The sequence below is a fragment of the Chanodichthys erythropterus genome, chromosome 20 (assembly GCF_024489055.1).
Source record: "Chanodichthys erythropterus isolate Z2021 chromosome 20, ASM2448905v1, whole genome shotgun sequence".
NCBI lineage: Eukaryota > Metazoa > Chordata > Actinopteri > Cypriniformes > Xenocyprididae > Chanodichthys > Chanodichthys erythropterus.
In genome coordinates, this window is record NC_090240.1 from 29,414,847 (window position 1) to 29,433,591 (window position 18,745).

The following is an 18,745-nucleotide window of genomic DNA, read 5'->3' on the forward strand; positions in this document are numbered from 1 at the left end:
GTTAATTTTACAAGTTTTTCTTAAGTAGATTCAGCAATTACTTTTTACAGTGTAATTATTCCTCCCATCTCATACAAATGTGTAATAAAACACTTGCCCTTTGATTTTTTTTTCTTTTCCTGTGATCAGTGTTAAAAAAAAAAAAAAAAACTTTATTCTGATAATTAGGAAAAGTAATCTTAGAGAAAACATCTTAGTTAGAATATTTATTGTATATGATAATTTGCCTCTGGTGTTCCAATTCATGAAAGTAAAACAATAAAAGAAAAACAAAAGTGTTATTAATCATGCCACGATTTGTTTTCGTGTATTTACCACTAAAATCTACTTTAAAGTAAACCTATATTGAACTAAAAAAAAAAGTGCAATGTGCATTAACACAAACACAAACACCCACTCTTAAAGATGCTAAATGACAATCATCAGCCTGTGATGCTGAGATGACATTAAGGAACGTGTTCTCACACAAGGAGAGAATGGCCTGTAATTTACATGAGTCTCCAAATGCTCCCAATTAAAGCCTGAAACAGCAGGATCCTTGTACATACCCACTGTGCCACTGCACTTATGAGCCACAGGCAGCCGGAGAACCAGGTGTGTGTGTGTTTGTGTGATATACACCAGGACGTCCAAGTAATAGCCTCATAAATCTACTCATGCATAAACCAAAGCAGATCCCACCGCCACCGGGCCAGCCATGCCTACACCTGCCGCTCCTGAACGCAGAAGCCAGTCACCCTCAAGAGGCTCGATCTGTAGAGTGGTTCATCCAGGCCTGGTTTTAATAAGCTTTTGGTGAAACTGTAATTTTGATCGTACAATTAGCTTTAGAGCTTAATGAACTCAGACGCAGAGGAACATCCACATGCACAAGCATGTAAATGAACCTCTCACAGCTTTGCATTATTGTCCAAGAGAAGAACCTGAAACCTTTTGGGCTACATATTTATTTCATAATGCATCTGTTATCAAGCTCTCTGACACACAATAACACAATCTCAATGTTTTAATACTGAAAAAAAATATTTTTAAGTTCTTATAATAAGCAGTGCTGGAAATGGCAGGAAATTTCCAAGGAGTGAATTTCAAGGAGGGACGGAGTTCCAGTTCAAAATGTAGAGGATTTCCATCTTTTATCCAGTCAATAGACTCCAAACTCTATGCAAATTTAATACATAAATATAGTGGGATTTTCTGCATCTTTGGTTTAAAAAAGCAAAATATGTCCCCAAATACCCAACTATATGGTCCCCCAATGAATCTTAGCCATTTCCACCACTGATAATAAGCAATTAGTTAAAACATAAAAACTTAACTGACAATGTCAAAAAATGTCACCGACATAACTATAATGCAAAAACAAGCTCATTACTGTAATGCGGAAAAAGTAATATTTAAATTGCAAATTTTGTATTATATAGCCTATAATATATGTATTATATAATACATACACAAAGTATTATTATTTAGCCTCAAACTTAAACTTGTAATGCAGAAAAAGTAATATTTAAATCGTAAATGTTGTATTATTTCTATGTGTTATACAATACATACATAAAGTTTGATTATTTTGCCTCAAACTTTATATAAGGCCACGTTCACACACAGTTCGGTTATTTACGGGAGTGACTACCGCATTCTAAAACCGAACTCACACCCGTAAATTTTCAGGACTCACAACCGCATTCTCAGAAAATTCGCAAACCTGACTGGACAACTAGTTGTCTGTCACTTATACAGTGTGAGAGAGATGTTTCGTGTGTTCGGTTTCACTTTCGTTAACTTACAGCGAGGGAGATATGAGCTGCGCGTCGTCTGAAGGTTTTAGATCCAGTCACTATTCTCCACCGGAGCTGTTCCGGTCAGTTTTGTGCTCTATGCGTGACTGAAATGCGCGTGAGGCACCGCAAGGACGTGAGACGCGAGTGCAATGGTTAAAGATGTCCAGTTAGCGCATGTTTGCTTTGAAGCTTTTGTTGGTTAATGAAGATTTGATGGATGAACTCGCGGCCTTGTCGTGTCAAAAGTGATAAGACTTTTCAGATTTGTGTACATCACCAACTTTGGTCACTGTCGCTATGGTTACTGGTACTATTTGATTTGAGAACAGGAAATTTTGAGATTCACATCTGTAAGGAAATGCAGTTGTCAGTCCCAAAAACTGACAGTGTGAACGTAGCCTAATGCATATTTAAAGTTTGATTATTTCGCCTCAAACTTAAACTCGCCAAGCTTAAAGCACTATGTTTTTAACACACATCCTATGCAAGTTCACCCTGCCGTTCTTCCAGGGTCATGTTTCTTTGAGGAATTATTGGATGGGGGGGATGGTGATGATGATGTCCATGTCCGTGGTGATGACGATGACGACCATGGTGATGATGTCCATGTCCGTGTCTGCGGTGATGGTGACCAATGAGATGGCTGCCATGAGGAGGATGGGAAGAGCGATGATGGTGGCGGTGGCGATGGTACCCTCTGTTACGATGATCATCACGCCCATGATATGAATGCGTAATCACCTTTGATTCAACAATTGCCCTTTCAGCTTGAGTAATGGTTACACATATGGAGTTAACGAAGATGTCCAGATCTATTAAGACAACCCCAATGCCACCAAAGCCTTTCTGGAGCACCTGGACATTAATAAAAGCAATATCATGTCTTGTACTTATCTTCTGATTATCTGTCTAGTAGTTTACATTATGTTACTGCTTTAAATATATACTTCACTTACCTCCTTGACAAGACCATTCTCATCTGAGAGAATTGTTAAAGTAATAAACTGCTCTTGTCCACTTTTAATGGCCTGACACACCTGAAAGGATAAGAGTTTCAGATCATTAAACAATTTTCCCTAAGCTCTCCCTGAGGAAGCTAATAATTAATGCTAAGGTATTGCCATTTACGGTTGTAACCTACCTGATTGCCCATGTGTAAGCCTAAAACGTTGACGTGATCCTTCTTTTTGTCCTCTGAATTCACATCATCATGCTTGGGAGTATGTCTATAATGATGCCTTCGGCGTGATCTCCGGAGAAAACCAGGCATGACTAGATTGAGCTTTTGCAGTTCAATTTGCTGATCCTGCCAATGTTGAACCGTTTTGTTCTATAAAGTAAAAGAAATATGAAGTAAACACAGAGCTGTAATGCTAATGTGCTACAAGCCAATCGTTTTTCCTCTTGGGAAATAGTTTTTGTGGTATAAATTGTGTTTGGTCTATTGTTAGTTTACATGATGTGGGATGCAATATCATAGCAAATTGTAATAAATGTGAGCAATTTACAATGTAAGGTCCATCCTGTTCGAGATGCGCAGGCAGAATGGAGATGAAGTCCACATACCTATTGAAAGGGAAGAAACTATTTATTACAACAACAACAAAAAAACTGAGCTCAAGTGCAATATGAATGGTGCATAAAAACGAGACTCACTGTGAAAGTGTTCGTTCATCATAACTTGCTGAAGTGTGGTCAATGGGCTCTAGTACAGACACTGACAGAAGTAGAGGATCTGTTTCTCCTTCAAACTTGCCTTTTATACTCTGCAGACAACATGGAAACTTAAGATAAGTATATATTAGTAGTCAACATTTGAAGTGGATTAAAAACATTTATTAAAGCTGTCCTAAGAAGAATGTTTTAGGACAACTCTGATGAAAGGTTTTGGTCCACTTCAAATGTTGACTACTGTATATATGTCGTTTTAAAGTAAAACTCAATAGTAATAATAATAAAACAATAGTAATCCTTGCCTTCAGAAAATTTGTGAACAGCTCTTTGCTTCTGGTAGATACGTTAGAAGTGGGGCCGCCTAGCCAAGTCACGTCTAGACCATCTAAACCCTTGTCCTTCAAGTATGTCAATACCGTCTGAATGAAGTTCTCAACACTGCCCTCATTAGCAGACATCAGCTCCAACCTAAACAACAGCACATTTAGTTGGTGTCAGGTGATGCTAATGTGAACTGTGAATACAATGTGACATCTTAAAAAAAATATTTTGTAAATTCAGTTATTCCAGATAAAACAGTTTTCAATCATAGAGGGTTAGTTCACCCAAAAATGAAATTTCTGTCATTTATTACTCAGCCTCATGTCATTTCACACCCGTGAGACCTTCGTTCATCTTCAGACACAAATTAAGATATTTTTGATAAAATCTGATGGCTCAGTGAGGCCTCCATTGCCAGCAAGATAATTAACATATTCAAATTCCCAGAAAGCTACTAAAAACATATTTAAATCAGTTCATGTGACTACAGTGGTTCAACTTCAATGTTATGAAGCTATGAGAATACCTTTTGTGCGTCAAAAAAACAAAATAATGACTTTATTCAACAATGGGTGATTTCAAAACACTGCTTCATGATGCTTTGTAGCTTTACGAATCTTTTGTTTCGATTCAGTGGTTCGGAGCGTGTATCAAACTGCCAAAGTCACAGTGGTGAACCATTGGAATTGCGAAACATTTATGATGTAACAAAGCCTTGTTTACTGAAATCACGTGACTTTGGCAGTTTAATACGCACTCCAAACCACTGATTTGAAACAAAAGATTCATAAAGTTTCGAAGCTTCATGAAGCAGTGTTTTGAAATCGCCCATCACTAGATATTGTTGAATAAAGTCGCTATTTTGTTTTTATTGTGCACAAAAAGTATTCTCATTGCTTCATAACATTAAGGTTTAACCACTGTACTCACATGAACTGAAGGTCTTAGGGATGTGGAACGCCATGAGAGTGAGTATTAATGACAGAATTTTCGTTTTTGGGTGAATTAACCCTTTAAGGCCTGTTCTCACCAAAGACAATAACTATATAATTATAACAAAAAAGACATAGTTTTAAAAATTATTCAAAATTTAGAGGAATCCACCACAACTATAATAATAACAATACAGAGAAACAATTTTGGAATCACTTTCACAATGACCTGATGAACAATAAAAATACTGAGAGCCAATCAGAATGCTTCCAACTCGAGCTTGAGCGGCAGATGACAAAATTGCACCGCACAATACTGTGTTAGTGCGGATGCTAATATAGTTATTGTTATAGTTATCGTTCATGGTGTGAAATGGCTGTTAGTAGGTTGAAATTTTTTGGTACCTTGATGATTTGACTTCCAATCCAAGCAAAATCTTCAAAGTTGGATTTCTGGGGAAAGTTATACATTTCTATGAGTACATTTTTTTTTTTTTTTTTTTTCATATTATTTGAATAAAAATGGAAAACAACTGTAACATACAAAACAGTAAACAGTATGCAAGATATACTGTATTTTTATTGATTATATATATTATATATATATATATATATATATATATATATATATATATACACACACATATATAATATATATATTCAAATAGACATTAAAACCACTTGTTCAATTTCACATGCAACATGATCATACATATATATATATATAAAATATATATAAAATGTTGCATGTGAAATGTCAGAATCAGAATCCAGTCAAATGATGAATCAAGAAAGAGATATCAAAATTCAGACCCCTCCTTCATCTCTCTAAGAATAATGCGGTCATCTTCCGACAAGCTTTGGCGGTAAAGGTCTTCATCACTGGAGATCGCGGGGACAATGATGTGAGTACACGGACCCCCATGTGTGCGGTGTGTTAAAACATCCAGATAGCAGGTCAGTCTGTGATTCGTCTGCGCACCTGAGACGCATGAGTGAAACAGAACTTCAGTGATGTGTTCTGATTATTATTATTACTCTGAATGCCCTCAGCAGCAGTCTAAGGTTACTATTTCAGTTAAATTATGTTCTGCCTTTCAAAAGTGTCCTTTCTCAAGCGCTCTCTAATCTAACAGCTGTGTGCTTGTAGCTCATGACACAGTCACAAATACAGTGTTCTCTTTGAGAGGTGGTTGAATGACATTTAGGTAGTGCACTTACCCACTGAAATCACCAAGCAAAGGAATGCAAAAGCTGGAGGAGAAAAAATATAGGAAAATAACGATGCATTCATTGATATTCAATTTTTTTTCTATGAAAGATGTTTAAAAAGCAGCTTGTTACAGTTGTTTTTTAGTTAGTTTCCAATGTTACGGAAACCCACATTAAAAACCACATCCTGATGTCAGTCTAAGTGTTGACACAGAAAATATTCAACTGCACAGTTTTGTATCAACAAATGGCAAAAAGATGCAACATATTAGATGCAATACGATGAAGAGGTCTTGCATATCGAGTAATTTTATGGTATATTATATTTTGTGGTATGTGAATCTGTTATTTTTGACAAAATTCAACATCAGCAATAGCTACTTTAGATATTAATATACTCCCCTGGTCAAAATTTGAGGGATGGTAAGATTTTTTATTTAAAAAAAGGCTTTAATAAAAAAATAAGTATTTACTGTAAATATTTTTACTGTAAAAAGTAATTGTGAAATATAAAAAAAAAACTGAACACAAAAAATATTTATATATTTTAAAATGTATTTTTTTTACTGTGATGACAAAGCTGAATTTTCAGCATCATTACTCCAGTCTTCAATGTCACATGATCCTTCAGAAATCATTCTAATATGCTGATTTGCTGCTCAAGAATTTATTATTATTATCAATGTTGAAAACAGTGCTGATTATTATTAAATTTTTTCATGATTCTTTGATTAATAGAAAGTAGAAAATTTGAAGATTTCTATTTGAAATAGAAATCTTTTGTAACAAGTCTTCACCGTCACTTTTGATCAGTTTAATGCATTAATTTCTTTAAAAAAAAAAAAAACTGAACCCAAACTTTTTGAACCGTAGTGAATTTAAAATATATTCAAAGAAAAATGATTAATAACTTTTAAGCCACATATGCAAAACTATCATCTGCAGAAAATACTGGTTTAATAACAACATTTAAATGTCAAAGTTTCACAATGGTTTAAAGACCAAAAATAACTGTCTCAAAATAACATTTAAAATAGAAAACAATGCAGTGTATACTTGCCTCTGTTGAGCTGCATTGTGCCTGATGAAGCAGTCATTTGGTGTGTTGTCTGATAAAGGCAAACAGTATATAATAAACATACAGAAACCACTTCCTGTTTAACACTTGCCCCAATAGTTTCCCTTTACTTCAACACTTCGCTGATCACAAGCCCACATCCTGATCACTAGTATTGTACAATAGGCCTGTGTTGTTTCTACCCACGCTGCATTTATATATCAGAACAATATGTAGATTGCATTTATTAGTCAGCAAAAACTGCACACAGCACAGAACATTATGACTATTATTAGAAACTACACAACTTGAGCAATTTCTGCCAAAAGATTTCTGATTAATTCCATTAGGTCTGCAATCTCTTACTATGTATTCAGAGCTAATCTATGTGATTACATAAAAAAACTGCAAACTTTTGTTTGTGCACATATAGTTATGCATAAACCTGATATAGTTTTATATGTTAAAGTAATCTACACACTCAATTTCAAAACAGTTTTACAATTATCAGACTGATTTTGATGTCAAAACAGAGTCAATTATGGCATGATTCTTTACTTACATTTGAAAAACGTAGCTTCTGAAATTTAGCTCATTTCTGACCGTCACATTCAAGGCCTCCTTTTGAATCAGGGTTGCCAGGTCTGCGTAACAAAACCAGCCCAATGACCCAAATATCAAAAATCTAAATTCGTCACTCCCATACCTAAAATACACATTTTAAAGTTATTTTTATGCAAATTGAAAACCACTCTATCGTAATGATGATAAACACAGGCAGTTTTATCTTTGGTAGAAAATAAAATATTTCAATACGAGCATTTCAGTCGAATATAATTTATGCAATATGTCAAACATTTAACCGCCAGCAACAGTTTAAAAGTAGCTGAATTGCTGGGGGGAAAAGCGCGGACTTGGCAACCCCGCTGATGGGCTTAAAGACGGTGATCCTCTTTCTCACTCCAGATTAAGCTTTGTGTTATTAACCAGAGAGTACATCGCCACCTTTTGAAAAGGAGTGGAGGTCTGTTTCAGTCTGTATACATCCTTAATTTAACCATTTTTATTTAAGGTTTACAATGTCACAATGGTGAGTCTGGCCTATACAGAGCAGAACTATACATCTGTTTAGTCAATGAGTCTGCAGATATAAGATGCCATTTAAAGTTATTTACGATCAAATGTTCAAATACTTACGTTTTAATGGAAAACACTTACCACATAATACTTAAAGGGACAGTTCACTCCCAAAAATCATCTGCTGAACACAAAGGAAGATATTTTGAAGAATATTTGTGACCAAGCAGATCTGAGGCACCATTGACTTCCATGGTAGGAAAAAGAAATACTATGGAAGTGAATGGTGCCCCAGATCTTCCTTTGTGTTCAGCAGAACAAAGAAATTTATACAGGTTTGGAACAATGAGAGGGTGAGTAAATGATGACAGAATTTTCATATCCCTTTAAATTGTGTCAGAACTTAAGTCGTGGCAGATTCATGTGGAAGCTGAAGTAAAAGAATATTGTGAACTGCTGCCCCCTGCTGGTATGAAGTGTAAATATGCTCAAACTTGCAAAACATTTATAGTAACACTTTATTTTGATGGTCCACTTTAGACATTCTAACTAAAAGCAACATTGCAACTACATGTCAGCTACCAATAATTAAAGTATCAGTTGAGTATTAGTAGACTTAATATCTGCTACCCCTCATTCTACTGACTATAAGTAGTTCTGCAGCCAATGTGTCAACTTATTCTACTAATACTCTAACAAGAGTTAGTTGGCATGCAATTGCAAAGTTACTTAGTTAGTGGAAAATCAAAAAGTGTAACCAAAATACATTTATTCATACTTCATATTAATGTGTACATTAAAGAACTCCCAAAAGGGAAAAAGAGGAAACACACAGGATTTGTGGGATAGATTAAAACAGTAGTACTTTAATCCCCTTTAAATGTCTCAATGTAACAGGTACTGTGCAAAGTTTTAAACTGCAGGTAGTTTAACTGTAATCAGTGATTAATTTGCATACAGCTGGTTAAAAGCAAACATGATACAAAACTCACGTACATGCTATAGAGTGAAATATTGTCCGTTTTGAAGGTGACTCTTTCTACTTGGTTTGAACAAATAATACATTTAACATTTCTATGTGACATAGTGCAATGTAATTGTTTTTTGTTACTTTTTGGCTCCTAAAAAGTGAATGATTCTTCAAAAGACTTGAGTAAATAGTTCAAAAATTATTTACTCACCTTCATCATGTCACACACACGTGGACACAAAATAAAATATGTTCGGTAATTAACAAATTAAATTTTGGTCTGTTTACAAAGCTATTATATGAGGATTGTATAAAATATTTTGGATTTGAATGACATGACGGTGAATAAATGACTGTATTTTGGAAAAACTATTCCTTTAACATCTAAAAAATGATCAGACTCAAGCAAACACACTTAACATCTGCTCAACAAACAGAAGGCTCATCTTTCAATGCACATGAATTTTAAAACATAAACACATATTTTTGTCTGGCAGAATATTCTGAAGAAAAGTAACATTTCAGATGACATAACACAAATATTTAGTATTCAACAAGGTGAGTTCAGCTACAATTTAGTGATTATATGTAACTAAAAACAATATCTGCAGATGCCTGAGCACCAGTTAGTCATTCATTCAATTTCTCCATCACCCCCACTAGTGGCAAAGAGAGGAACTGCACAATAATAATACATCATGCGCAACGTTCGGAACAAAATACTAGTCATACTGCCAAATATTTGCTATGCACATAAAGATGGTATGCAAAACAGAAGCACGATGCAACTTGGAATGCTAGACTGTCATATTTCAGCGAGTAATAATGCATGGTTATTAAGCATTTTTGCATGCCTTGCCTTTTAGTAGTCCTGTTAAAAAATGGCTGCTATAACTTTTAGGTCTCATGTTGGTAACTGGTCAAACCACGTCAAATGTTGGTTATCCAGACATATGCATAGTTTACACTGCTGTTCAAAAGTATGGGGTCGGTAAGAAATTTTTAAAATACTTTTAGATTTTTACTATATAACTTTAAAAATAAGTAGTATAATACAGCAAAGATGCATCAAAAGTGACTTGATACAAAAGTTTTCAAATAAAAGTTGTTCTTTTGAACTTTATATTCAGCAAAGAATCCTAAAAAAGAATTGCAGTTTCCACATATATACAACCGTTTTCAACATTGATGATAAGAAATGATTCTTGAGCACCAAATCAGCATATAAGAAAGATTTCTGAAGAATCATGTGACATTGAAGACTGGAGTAATGATGCTGAAAATTCACAGGAATAAATTACATTTTAAAATATTTTTTTTACTGTCTAGGTCAGCATAAGTACGGAAGAGGATTAGGGCCAGGCAATAATAAAAAAATAAAACCATCTCGAGATTAAAGTTGTTAAATTTCGAGAAAAAACTCATTAAATTAAACCACAAGATGTTGAGAATAAAGTCATTAAATTACAAGGAAAAAAAAGTCGTTAAATTATGAGAACAAATTCGTTACGAATTTGTTCTCATAATTTAACGACTTTTTTTTCTCATAATTTAGTGAGTTTATTCTTAACATTTTATCTTGACTTTTTTCTCGAAATTGAAAATTTTTCTCATAATTTAACGAATTTGTTCTCGTAATTTAACGACTTTTTTCTCATAATTTAACAAATTTGTTCTCGTAATTTAACAACTTTTTTCTCATAATTTAATGAGTTTATTCTCAACATTTTATCTCGACTTTTTTCTCGAAATTTAACAACACTTTTCTCATAATTTAACTAATTTGTTCTCGTAATTTAACGACTTTTTTCTCATAATTTAATGACTTTATTCTCAACATTTTATCTCGACTTTTTTCTCTAAATTTAACAAGTTTTTTCTCGTAATTTAATGAGTTTATTCTCAACATTTTATCTTGACCTTTTTCTTGAAATTTAACAAGTTTTTTCTCGAAATTTAACAACTTTAATCTCGAGATGGTTTTACTTTTTTATTATTGCTTGGCCCTAATCCTCTTCCATACATAAGAGACTTTGTTCATAAAAATGTTTAAAAAAAATCTTACCAACTTCTGAAAGGTAGTGTACATACCATAGAAATAGTTGTATGGTAGTATGCTGTTCCGAACACATTCACGAATAATCCTCAACTTCCAATCATAAATAAAACTAAGCATAAACAACATTTAAAAAGCAATGAAATATGGCAAACAATAAAGAACACTCTCTCTGAAAACAATAGCAACATTGATAACATTGATACCCTAGATACAGCTGTGCAAACCCTTCATTATACACTCATTCAACTCACTTTGGGAAAAAATGTGCAAAAATTGTACCTTTAAGGTTACAGCAATTTGTTTGCAGAGATTTGAAAAATGTTTGGGAAAAAAATCTTTGGGTAACACGCAGCGCTCATCTCCATAGATATATATGTATATGTAGATGCCACATTCATCCGCTCCAGACATGTTGAAATGTCCGCCATCTTGGAACAGTCATGACTGTTAAAAAAGTACACTCTATATAGTATGAATATGTGTAGTATGAATGAAATTAGGACATACTACATCCGCCATGGTGTTACTGTCATGTGACCTAGCAGCATCAGTTGCATCGCTACACTTCCATTCATAGATCCTCTCCTGTGGCCTCATGGCAGGGGCACTTTTTTGATCCTTCTTTTAGAAAAAAAGAAGGCGATGACAACGTTTTTTCAAGCACACACTGTAAGTATGCGTTATGTTGCGATGACATGAATCACGCGATCAAATTTCCATGTTATGTTTTAACCTACTGTAACGTTGCATTTACATGGTGTCAATCGAATGCGCACTTCAGAATATCGGCGGAAATAGTAGGTCACCCGTGTACTTTTCGCCTACTGTTTTTCGAATACTCTGCATTCAAACACGCTATTCTTTTGGTGTACTGTTTTTCGCAAACTATATAGTAGGGAAGTATTCCAAGTCCTTTGCAGATATCAATATTCATACATGCGTAAACTATGGTTCCAGGCGCACAGTCAGCTTGCTCTTGAGTGTTCACGGACCTGCTTTGACCATTCCAATATGGAGGACAACTTACGTATAGCGGCCCATAGAAGCAGCTGCTAATGAGGAATCTATGTATATATCTCTAAGCTCATCTCTGTCACTTTTTACCCAGCCGCCCAATCATAGTGGATGAGGGGTGTGACAAATGCCACACCGATCAACTATGTGTTACGGCCATCTCATCATCCAAAACATGGGCAGAGCAAGTACTTTACTGTCAACATTAATCATTACCTTGGTGGACAGCTTTGTTTCAAAGATGGCCAACGTGTGAAATGACTTGCCTTCAAGGGACTTTGCCAATATGCACCCTTATTAAGGGGTAAATAAGGTACAAAGGTGTCTCTTTAAGGGTACTGCCCCTGTGACAGGTTGTTGCACCCCTAAATGTACAACTTTTGCACATTTTTTCTGACAGTGAAGGGGACCAAGCACTTCACATCTGACATTTGGAGAGAAGTTGCCCTGAGTAAAATAACAACTACCTGTGACCACATCCTAGTGTGTCCACTGCCTTCAAAACACTTGACATACCTTAATCCGATGTCAATATAAAACCCCCAATCAACTCAAAAAGACAGGAAAGAGGCAGATCAGAGACATTCATCGACTTCTTACTCCAGGGCCCGGATCTGAGGGGAAGGAGGGTCTGAGATTTGAGTCTTTTCTGTGAAAGCAAGGAGGCCATTAGACGGCATTAAAAAGGATAACCATCGATCAATCCATCCTTCCATCTCCACATTGGCAGGTGAAGCCACCGACTGCAAATACAAAAACTTTGCAGCTGAAGCAGCCAATCAAAAGTCACTGAGGATGCTGATGTCAGCAAACTCCTGGCGGTAACGGTAGGAGTACATGCCCAGCAGGAAGGCCCATTTAAGAGTCATGAAGCTCCACACGGCTGACAGATAAAAGCTCTTGGGGTCAGTTAATGCTGAAGACAAAAACATACAGAACGGATTAAAGACAGCACTTTAATCTTGCATATTACGCTATTACAGATTTTGTGTGGGGGAATATTTTATGAGACAAAGCTGTCCATGTGAAGGTACTTACACTGCTTTTCTATAACAGCTAGAGATATGAAGGTGGCAAAAGCAGCAACAGCCAGGAGGGAGAAGACAGAACTAACAAACATGAAGAACTTGAGTCCCTTCAGCCATGTGCGCCAGTAGTCCTGAATGTACATGATGTGAGTGACCAATGCCCAGAGTGCCAGAACGCCTGGAGATTGAAACACATAACATACACACATCATGAAATTAATAAAGTATCTATCTATCTATCTATCTATCTATCTATCTATCTATCTATCTATCTATCTATCTATCTATCTATCTATCGCAAAAACAGGTTGATCCTTTTAAGACAGCTATAAAACATTCAGCAATTATAATTACAGTGGGATCCAAAAGACCCAAGAAACCATTTTTTTATTTTTTATTTTGCCATTTCTATTTTTATTCAATTTTTTTTTTTCATTACAAATAATATTCATTTATCAGCATAATGATTTGAGTGAAAAGTAACATAAAAAAATCAAAAGGAGTACACAAACACTGTTTATGTGTTTAATATAGGTGTAAAATATTTAAATATACATTATTAAATATTATTGTTTCATTTTATATCATAACTTATTCTTTTTAACTTTTTCTGTTTATTCAATGTGGACTTCTGCAGCGCACTGTATGTTTCTTTATATGTCTCTGTCTGTGTACAATGGTCAAATATCTGCATATTTATGGGTTATGGTTTCCAAACTCAATATAAGAATATAACAGGATGATATTTTTAAGAAATAAATAAAAAATAATCACCAGTTAAATCTATATTGGAAAGGAAAACCATCCGCTGCAGACTTATACACAATGTGACAGCCGCAGACAGTGTCAACCGCACGATCACACAAATACATGCAATTCAACTAATTAAAAACCATGCCAGTAAAAGAAACAGGATGTGAAATCTTTATATTTGACAGTGGATGTGTAAGGCTGTGGCCTTGAGATTATTTACAGACCTGATAATCCGCCCATCGCCGCCGTCCATGGTTGTTTATAAACCACATTCCACACGATAAACGCAGAAAAACCCACCAACATGCCGAATGTGGCATAGCCTACACTGATGTAGATCCTGTTTGGACCCATTAATAACGTAAAAAGTACCGCAGTAAAGCTGTAAGAAGAAGCTGAACAGAAAGATTACACCATCGATGAGAGATTATGCAATTCACCGCTGCTTATTCGTAAACACGACTGTAAGACCCGGAAGAGCTCCGCGTATCACCAAAGCAACCGTCAACAACCTCACGGTCCCGGATGTTTAGTTGAACAAAACGTTTCATTATTTATTTATTTAAAATGTGTTCATTTTTAAATTATCTATCTATCTATCTATCTATCTATCTATCTATCTATCTATCTATCTATCTATCTATCTATCTATCTATCTATCTATCTATCTATCTATCTATCTTTTTCTGTAATACAGAATAAACAAAGAAAAGGCAAAAAGTGTGTAAAAATATTTATTAATTTACCAATAAATGCTGTGTTTGAGGCAACAGACCAGTGTTTCTCAACCAGTGGGCCAGGTAATTTAGTTAATAAATTAATCTAAAACAGTAACATAAAAGTGAGAAATCATATTTCTTTATTTAATTTCACCCTCAATAACTTCTGTTTCTTATAATAAAAAAAAAAAATAAAAAGCAAGCCGCTTTGTCATAATTATAGCAAAATACTGTAAGAAATATTGTTGAAAATTGTGTTGGACAATGGGGGCCTTCGTAAAAATTTTTGAGAAACACTGCAATAGACAATGTCACATGATGTTTCTCATGTTTGTGCAGCACTGAAGATGGTGGTTTGAATCAGTTTGATCTTTTCTTAGTGGTTTTCCATCTAGCTCTCTTTCTCAGAGCTCTAGAGTAATTGTGAAACAAACAAAAGTAGGTTGTAAAACCTGCTGGAAGTGATCATCGTCATTGATAATGCAGATAATGAATAATATTCCCTTGTAGAATAGAAGATGCTATACCCAGAATTGATCACTGCTGACATCATTCAATCATCCCATTGTGACCTATTCACTTTGTCTTTCAAACATATGCATACACAAGAAATGTGCTATACATCAATGGGATGATTGTACTATATATCAAGTAGCTAAATTAAACATAAAGTCATCATATAAAACTAAGGGAAAATGTGCGTATTATTACAACCTGAATTTCTGAAATGTTGGGACGTTTTTTTAAATTTGAATAAAATGAAAACTAAAAGACTTTCAAATCACATGAGCCAATATTTTTTTCACAAAAGAACATAGATAACATAACAAAGGTTTAAACTGAGAAATTTTACAAATTTTATACACAAAATGAGCTCATTTCAAATTTGATGCCTGCTATATGTCTCCAAATAGTTGGGACGGGGGCATGTTTACCATGGTGAAGCATCCATAAGCATCCATTTGTGGTGTCCGTGAATTCCAGCAAGAATGTCAAATTTGGACTCGTCTGACCATAGAACACTTTTCCATTTTGAAACAGTCCATTTTAAATGAGCCTTGGCCCACAGGACACGACGGCGCTACTGGACCATGTTCACATATGGCTTCCTTTTTGCATGATAGAGCTTTAGTTGGCATCTGCAGATGGCACGGCGGATTGTGTTTACCGGCAGTGGTTTCTGGAAGTATTCCTGGGCCAATCATGCCGATGGGTGATGCAGCGTCGTCTGTCCGTTAGGCACAGAGATTTCTCCAGTTTCTCTGAATCTTTTGATGATGTTATGCACTGTAGATGATGAGATTTGCAAAGCCTTTGCAATTTGATGTTGAGGAACATTGTTTTTAAAGTATTTCACAATCTTTTTATGCACTCTTTCACAGCTCTGCCCATCTTTACTTCTGAGAGACATCCCTTTAGCTAATCATGTGTTCTCCCAGCTGAATCTTTTCAAAGTTTCTTGCTTTTTCAGCCATTTGTTGCCCTGGTGCCAGCTTTTTTGAGACCTGTAGCAGGCATCAAATTTGAAATGAGCTCATATAGTGAATAAAAGTGTAAAATTTCTCCCTTTAAACATTTATGTTAGCTATGTTCTATTGTGAATAAAATACTGGCTCATGTGATTTGAAAGTCTTTTAGTTTTCATTTTATTCAGATTTAAAAAACGTCCCAACATTTCCGGAATTCGGCTTGTAAGCAGACAATATGACATATAACCGTGTAAACAGAACAGAAAAGATCAAATTCAGATCCATTCAGATAATCAAAATCTCAAGTATACTGTAGATTAACCATGAGCACACAATTTTTGGCAAGATGCATGTAAACAGAATGAAAGTCCAGAGGGGAGTGGACCAAACCAAGGGGCCACAGATGTACTTTGGCCTCATTTCCCCCAGTCACTATTGAGAATTGAAATACTGTGGCTTTTACTTCTAATTCAAGGAAGTGGAGGACAACAAGTGTCATCAAGCTTCTCGACACACCTTCTTATGTCAACCTTTATGAAATGAACACAAAGCCACATTTTATGTTACCAATCGGAGTGCAGCAGGAAGCCGGTAACTCGCGTGGCTTCAGCAATTCAAATGAGATCAAAACTCAGTGGTTTCCTCTGTCTGCTTCACAGGCATCACAGAAAGACATAAAGAGATCGAGCGAGAGATAAAGAGAAAGGAAAAAGTCATACAGAGATAGATACATCGCAAGACAAATGAATATTTGGCGCTCGCTTTAAAAACAAGAAAGACAAGATTGTCCTGACTGGCACTGAAGAAAACTATTTGGAGAAATGGACACACTGCCAACTTCAGATATACCAGGTAAGTGTGTTTATGAAACTTATCACAGACAGATGTAACATCATTTGTGTTTGAGTAGTGTTTAACCAGTTAACTGTGATTTTGTGTTACCTTACACTCTTAAATATAAAGGTTTTTATTATCATTGATGGTCCCATGAAGAACTTTTAACATCCATGGAAACAAAAGATTCTTTATAGTGGAAAAAAGGTTCTTATTAAAATGTTCTTCACACTTACACAGAAACTGTTAAAGACAATTCACCTGAAAATGAAAAATTTTGTCATCACCTACTCATCCTCAAGTTGTTCCAAACCTGTATGTGGTTCCTTCTTCTGTTGAACACAAAAGAAGATATTTTAAAGCCACTGACTTAGTAGGAAAAAAATACTATGGAAGTCAATGGCTACTGTCAGCTGTCTGGTTACTAACATTCTTCAAAATATCTTCTTCGTGTTTGACAGAAGAAAGAAACTCATATATGAGGGTGAGTAAATGATGACAACATTTTTGGGTGAACTATCCCTTGAAACCTTTATTTTTAAGAGTGTATGGAGATGTTACTACCTTAATGATCCTGAAAAATGACATCAGTTAGATAATAATTAGATCATTATATCATATTTTTACTAGTATTTTTGACTAATTTTAAACAAATTTTTAATAAAATGAGTTTAAATGTATACTACATGACACATGGGTAAATGACTACAAAATATTTTAGAGTGCTGATAGGCCGATTATATTTGCCCACATTTATCCTGAAACCTGAAAGTAACCGCAGAAAAAGTACAGACAACATGTGGCTAAATTAGAGTTTCACTTGGTTAAAATGATGCCCATGGATGTGCATTAAATAATCTTCAGTAAATGCAATGCACAAAAATTCTCAGATAACTGTGGGAAATTCTGTGGGGCAGTGATTCACCGTGATGCTGGGAAAGTTAAGCGGCTAGTGGGTGACAGACGGGCACAAGAAAGTGAGCTGTGAACTAGCATAAGCCCCCAAATAGCAGACAGGAAGTTACCCACGTTTAGATGTGGCCGGATGAGGAGGTGTGCATTTAAAACATCTCTTGTCTCTTCTTCACCTCCCTCCCAAATGCTTTCATCACTTCATATATCACTGGAGCTCCAATATAAACAATGTTTCCTTCCTCCATGGGCGCTGAGCTGGTACGGGAAGGAAAGGCTGATTTGGAATGACAGGATTTATGAGCATGTAAAATCACACAGTGTTCTGAAACTACAGATGGATAGGAAAACAACAGAAACAATCTTCATCCACATGTGAGAAGCTTGAGATTCCAGTGTACAGGACATTAATGTGTGTGATTTTTGCTTCATTTAAAATTGTGTCTACAGGGAGCTGAAGATTGATTACAAAAAGCTGTGATTAGTTGCAGGAAGTCCTACACCCTTTCCCAAAGGAACTATGCTTTCTTTCTGTATTTTATGCTTTGTTGTGGGCGTTTTTTCTTCATTTGTAGTACTGGTCTAGTTAAAACTAGTTGTATGCGTACATTTTAGGTGGGGTGTTTAATGGTAATATGGAGTGCAAAGATTCTTGAAACATATACTGTAAAACATCTTCACAAAATTGACTCCAAATTATCAAGTGTGTAAAATGTACTAGCTATAAACGCACACTAGAGGGCACACTTTTTCTAAAGCAAGCATCACTATTCCTAATCTTTTTTGTTATTGATTTGAACAAACCCCTAACCCTAATTATTAAACTTTGGCCCAAAACACAATATTTTATGCTACCAACAGGAATGATACCTTGTATCTTGATACAAGATTTGTTGCCTGACATACAACAAAACAGGTGAAAATAATCCCATA

At 35.2% G+C, this 18,745-nt stretch overlaps 3 protein-coding genes across 3 annotated transcripts in view; 1 reads left to right on the top strand and 2 right to left on the bottom strand.

The window, feature by feature from the left end:
- hrct1 (histidine rich carboxyl terminus 1) overlaps positions 1-7,617 on the bottom strand; it is a 7,835-nt gene extending 218 nt beyond the window's left edge. The window contains exons 1-11 of the mRNA XM_067370926.1: positions 7,540-7,617; positions 6,981-7,029; positions 5,930-5,962; positions 5,522-5,690; positions 5,114-5,161; positions 3,758-3,923; positions 3,438-3,547; positions 3,290-3,347; positions 2,923-3,111; positions 2,738-2,818; positions 1-2,636 (exon numbers count right to left, since the gene is read on the bottom strand). The exon at positions 1-2,636 is cut by the window's left edge and continues 218 nt beyond it. Of these exons, the coding sequence (XP_067227027.1) occupies positions 2,262-2,636; positions 2,738-2,818; positions 2,923-3,111; positions 3,290-3,347; positions 3,438-3,547; positions 3,758-3,923; positions 5,114-5,161; positions 5,522-5,690; positions 5,930-5,962; positions 6,981-7,017 (1,266 nt within the window). The 5' untranslated portion in view covers positions 7,018-7,029; positions 7,540-7,617 and the 3' untranslated portion in view covers positions 1-2,261. The remainder of the gene's footprint in view (positions 2,637-2,737; positions 2,819-2,922; positions 3,112-3,289; positions 3,348-3,437; positions 3,548-3,757; positions 3,924-5,113; positions 5,162-5,521; positions 5,691-5,929; positions 5,963-6,980; positions 7,030-7,539) is intronic.
- A 2,930-nt stretch (positions 7,618-10,547) lies between these two features.
- Positions 10,548-14,324, bottom strand: slc48a1a (solute carrier family 48 member 1a). Its single transcript, XM_067371071.1, has 3 exons — positions 14,103-14,324; positions 13,136-13,303; positions 10,548-13,013 (listed from the first exon to the last, which is right to left on the bottom strand). The coding sequence occupies exons 1-3, from the start codon at positions 14,230-14,232 to the stop codon at positions 12,877-12,879; spliced, it is 435 nt and encodes a 144-aa protein (XP_067227172.1). The 5' UTR covers positions 14,233-14,324; the 3' UTR covers positions 10,548-12,876.
- A 2,347-nt stretch (positions 14,325-16,671) lies between these two features.
- The window catches only part of rapgef3 (Rap guanine nucleotide exchange factor (GEF) 3), a 51,948-nt gene continuing 49,874 nt past the window's right edge, over positions 16,672-18,745 (top strand). The window contains exon 1 of the mRNA XM_067371189.1: positions 16,672-16,918. Within this exon, the coding sequence (XP_067227290.1) occupies positions 16,888-16,918 (31 nt within the window). The 5' untranslated portion in view covers positions 16,672-16,887. The remainder of the gene's footprint in view (positions 16,919-18,745) is intronic.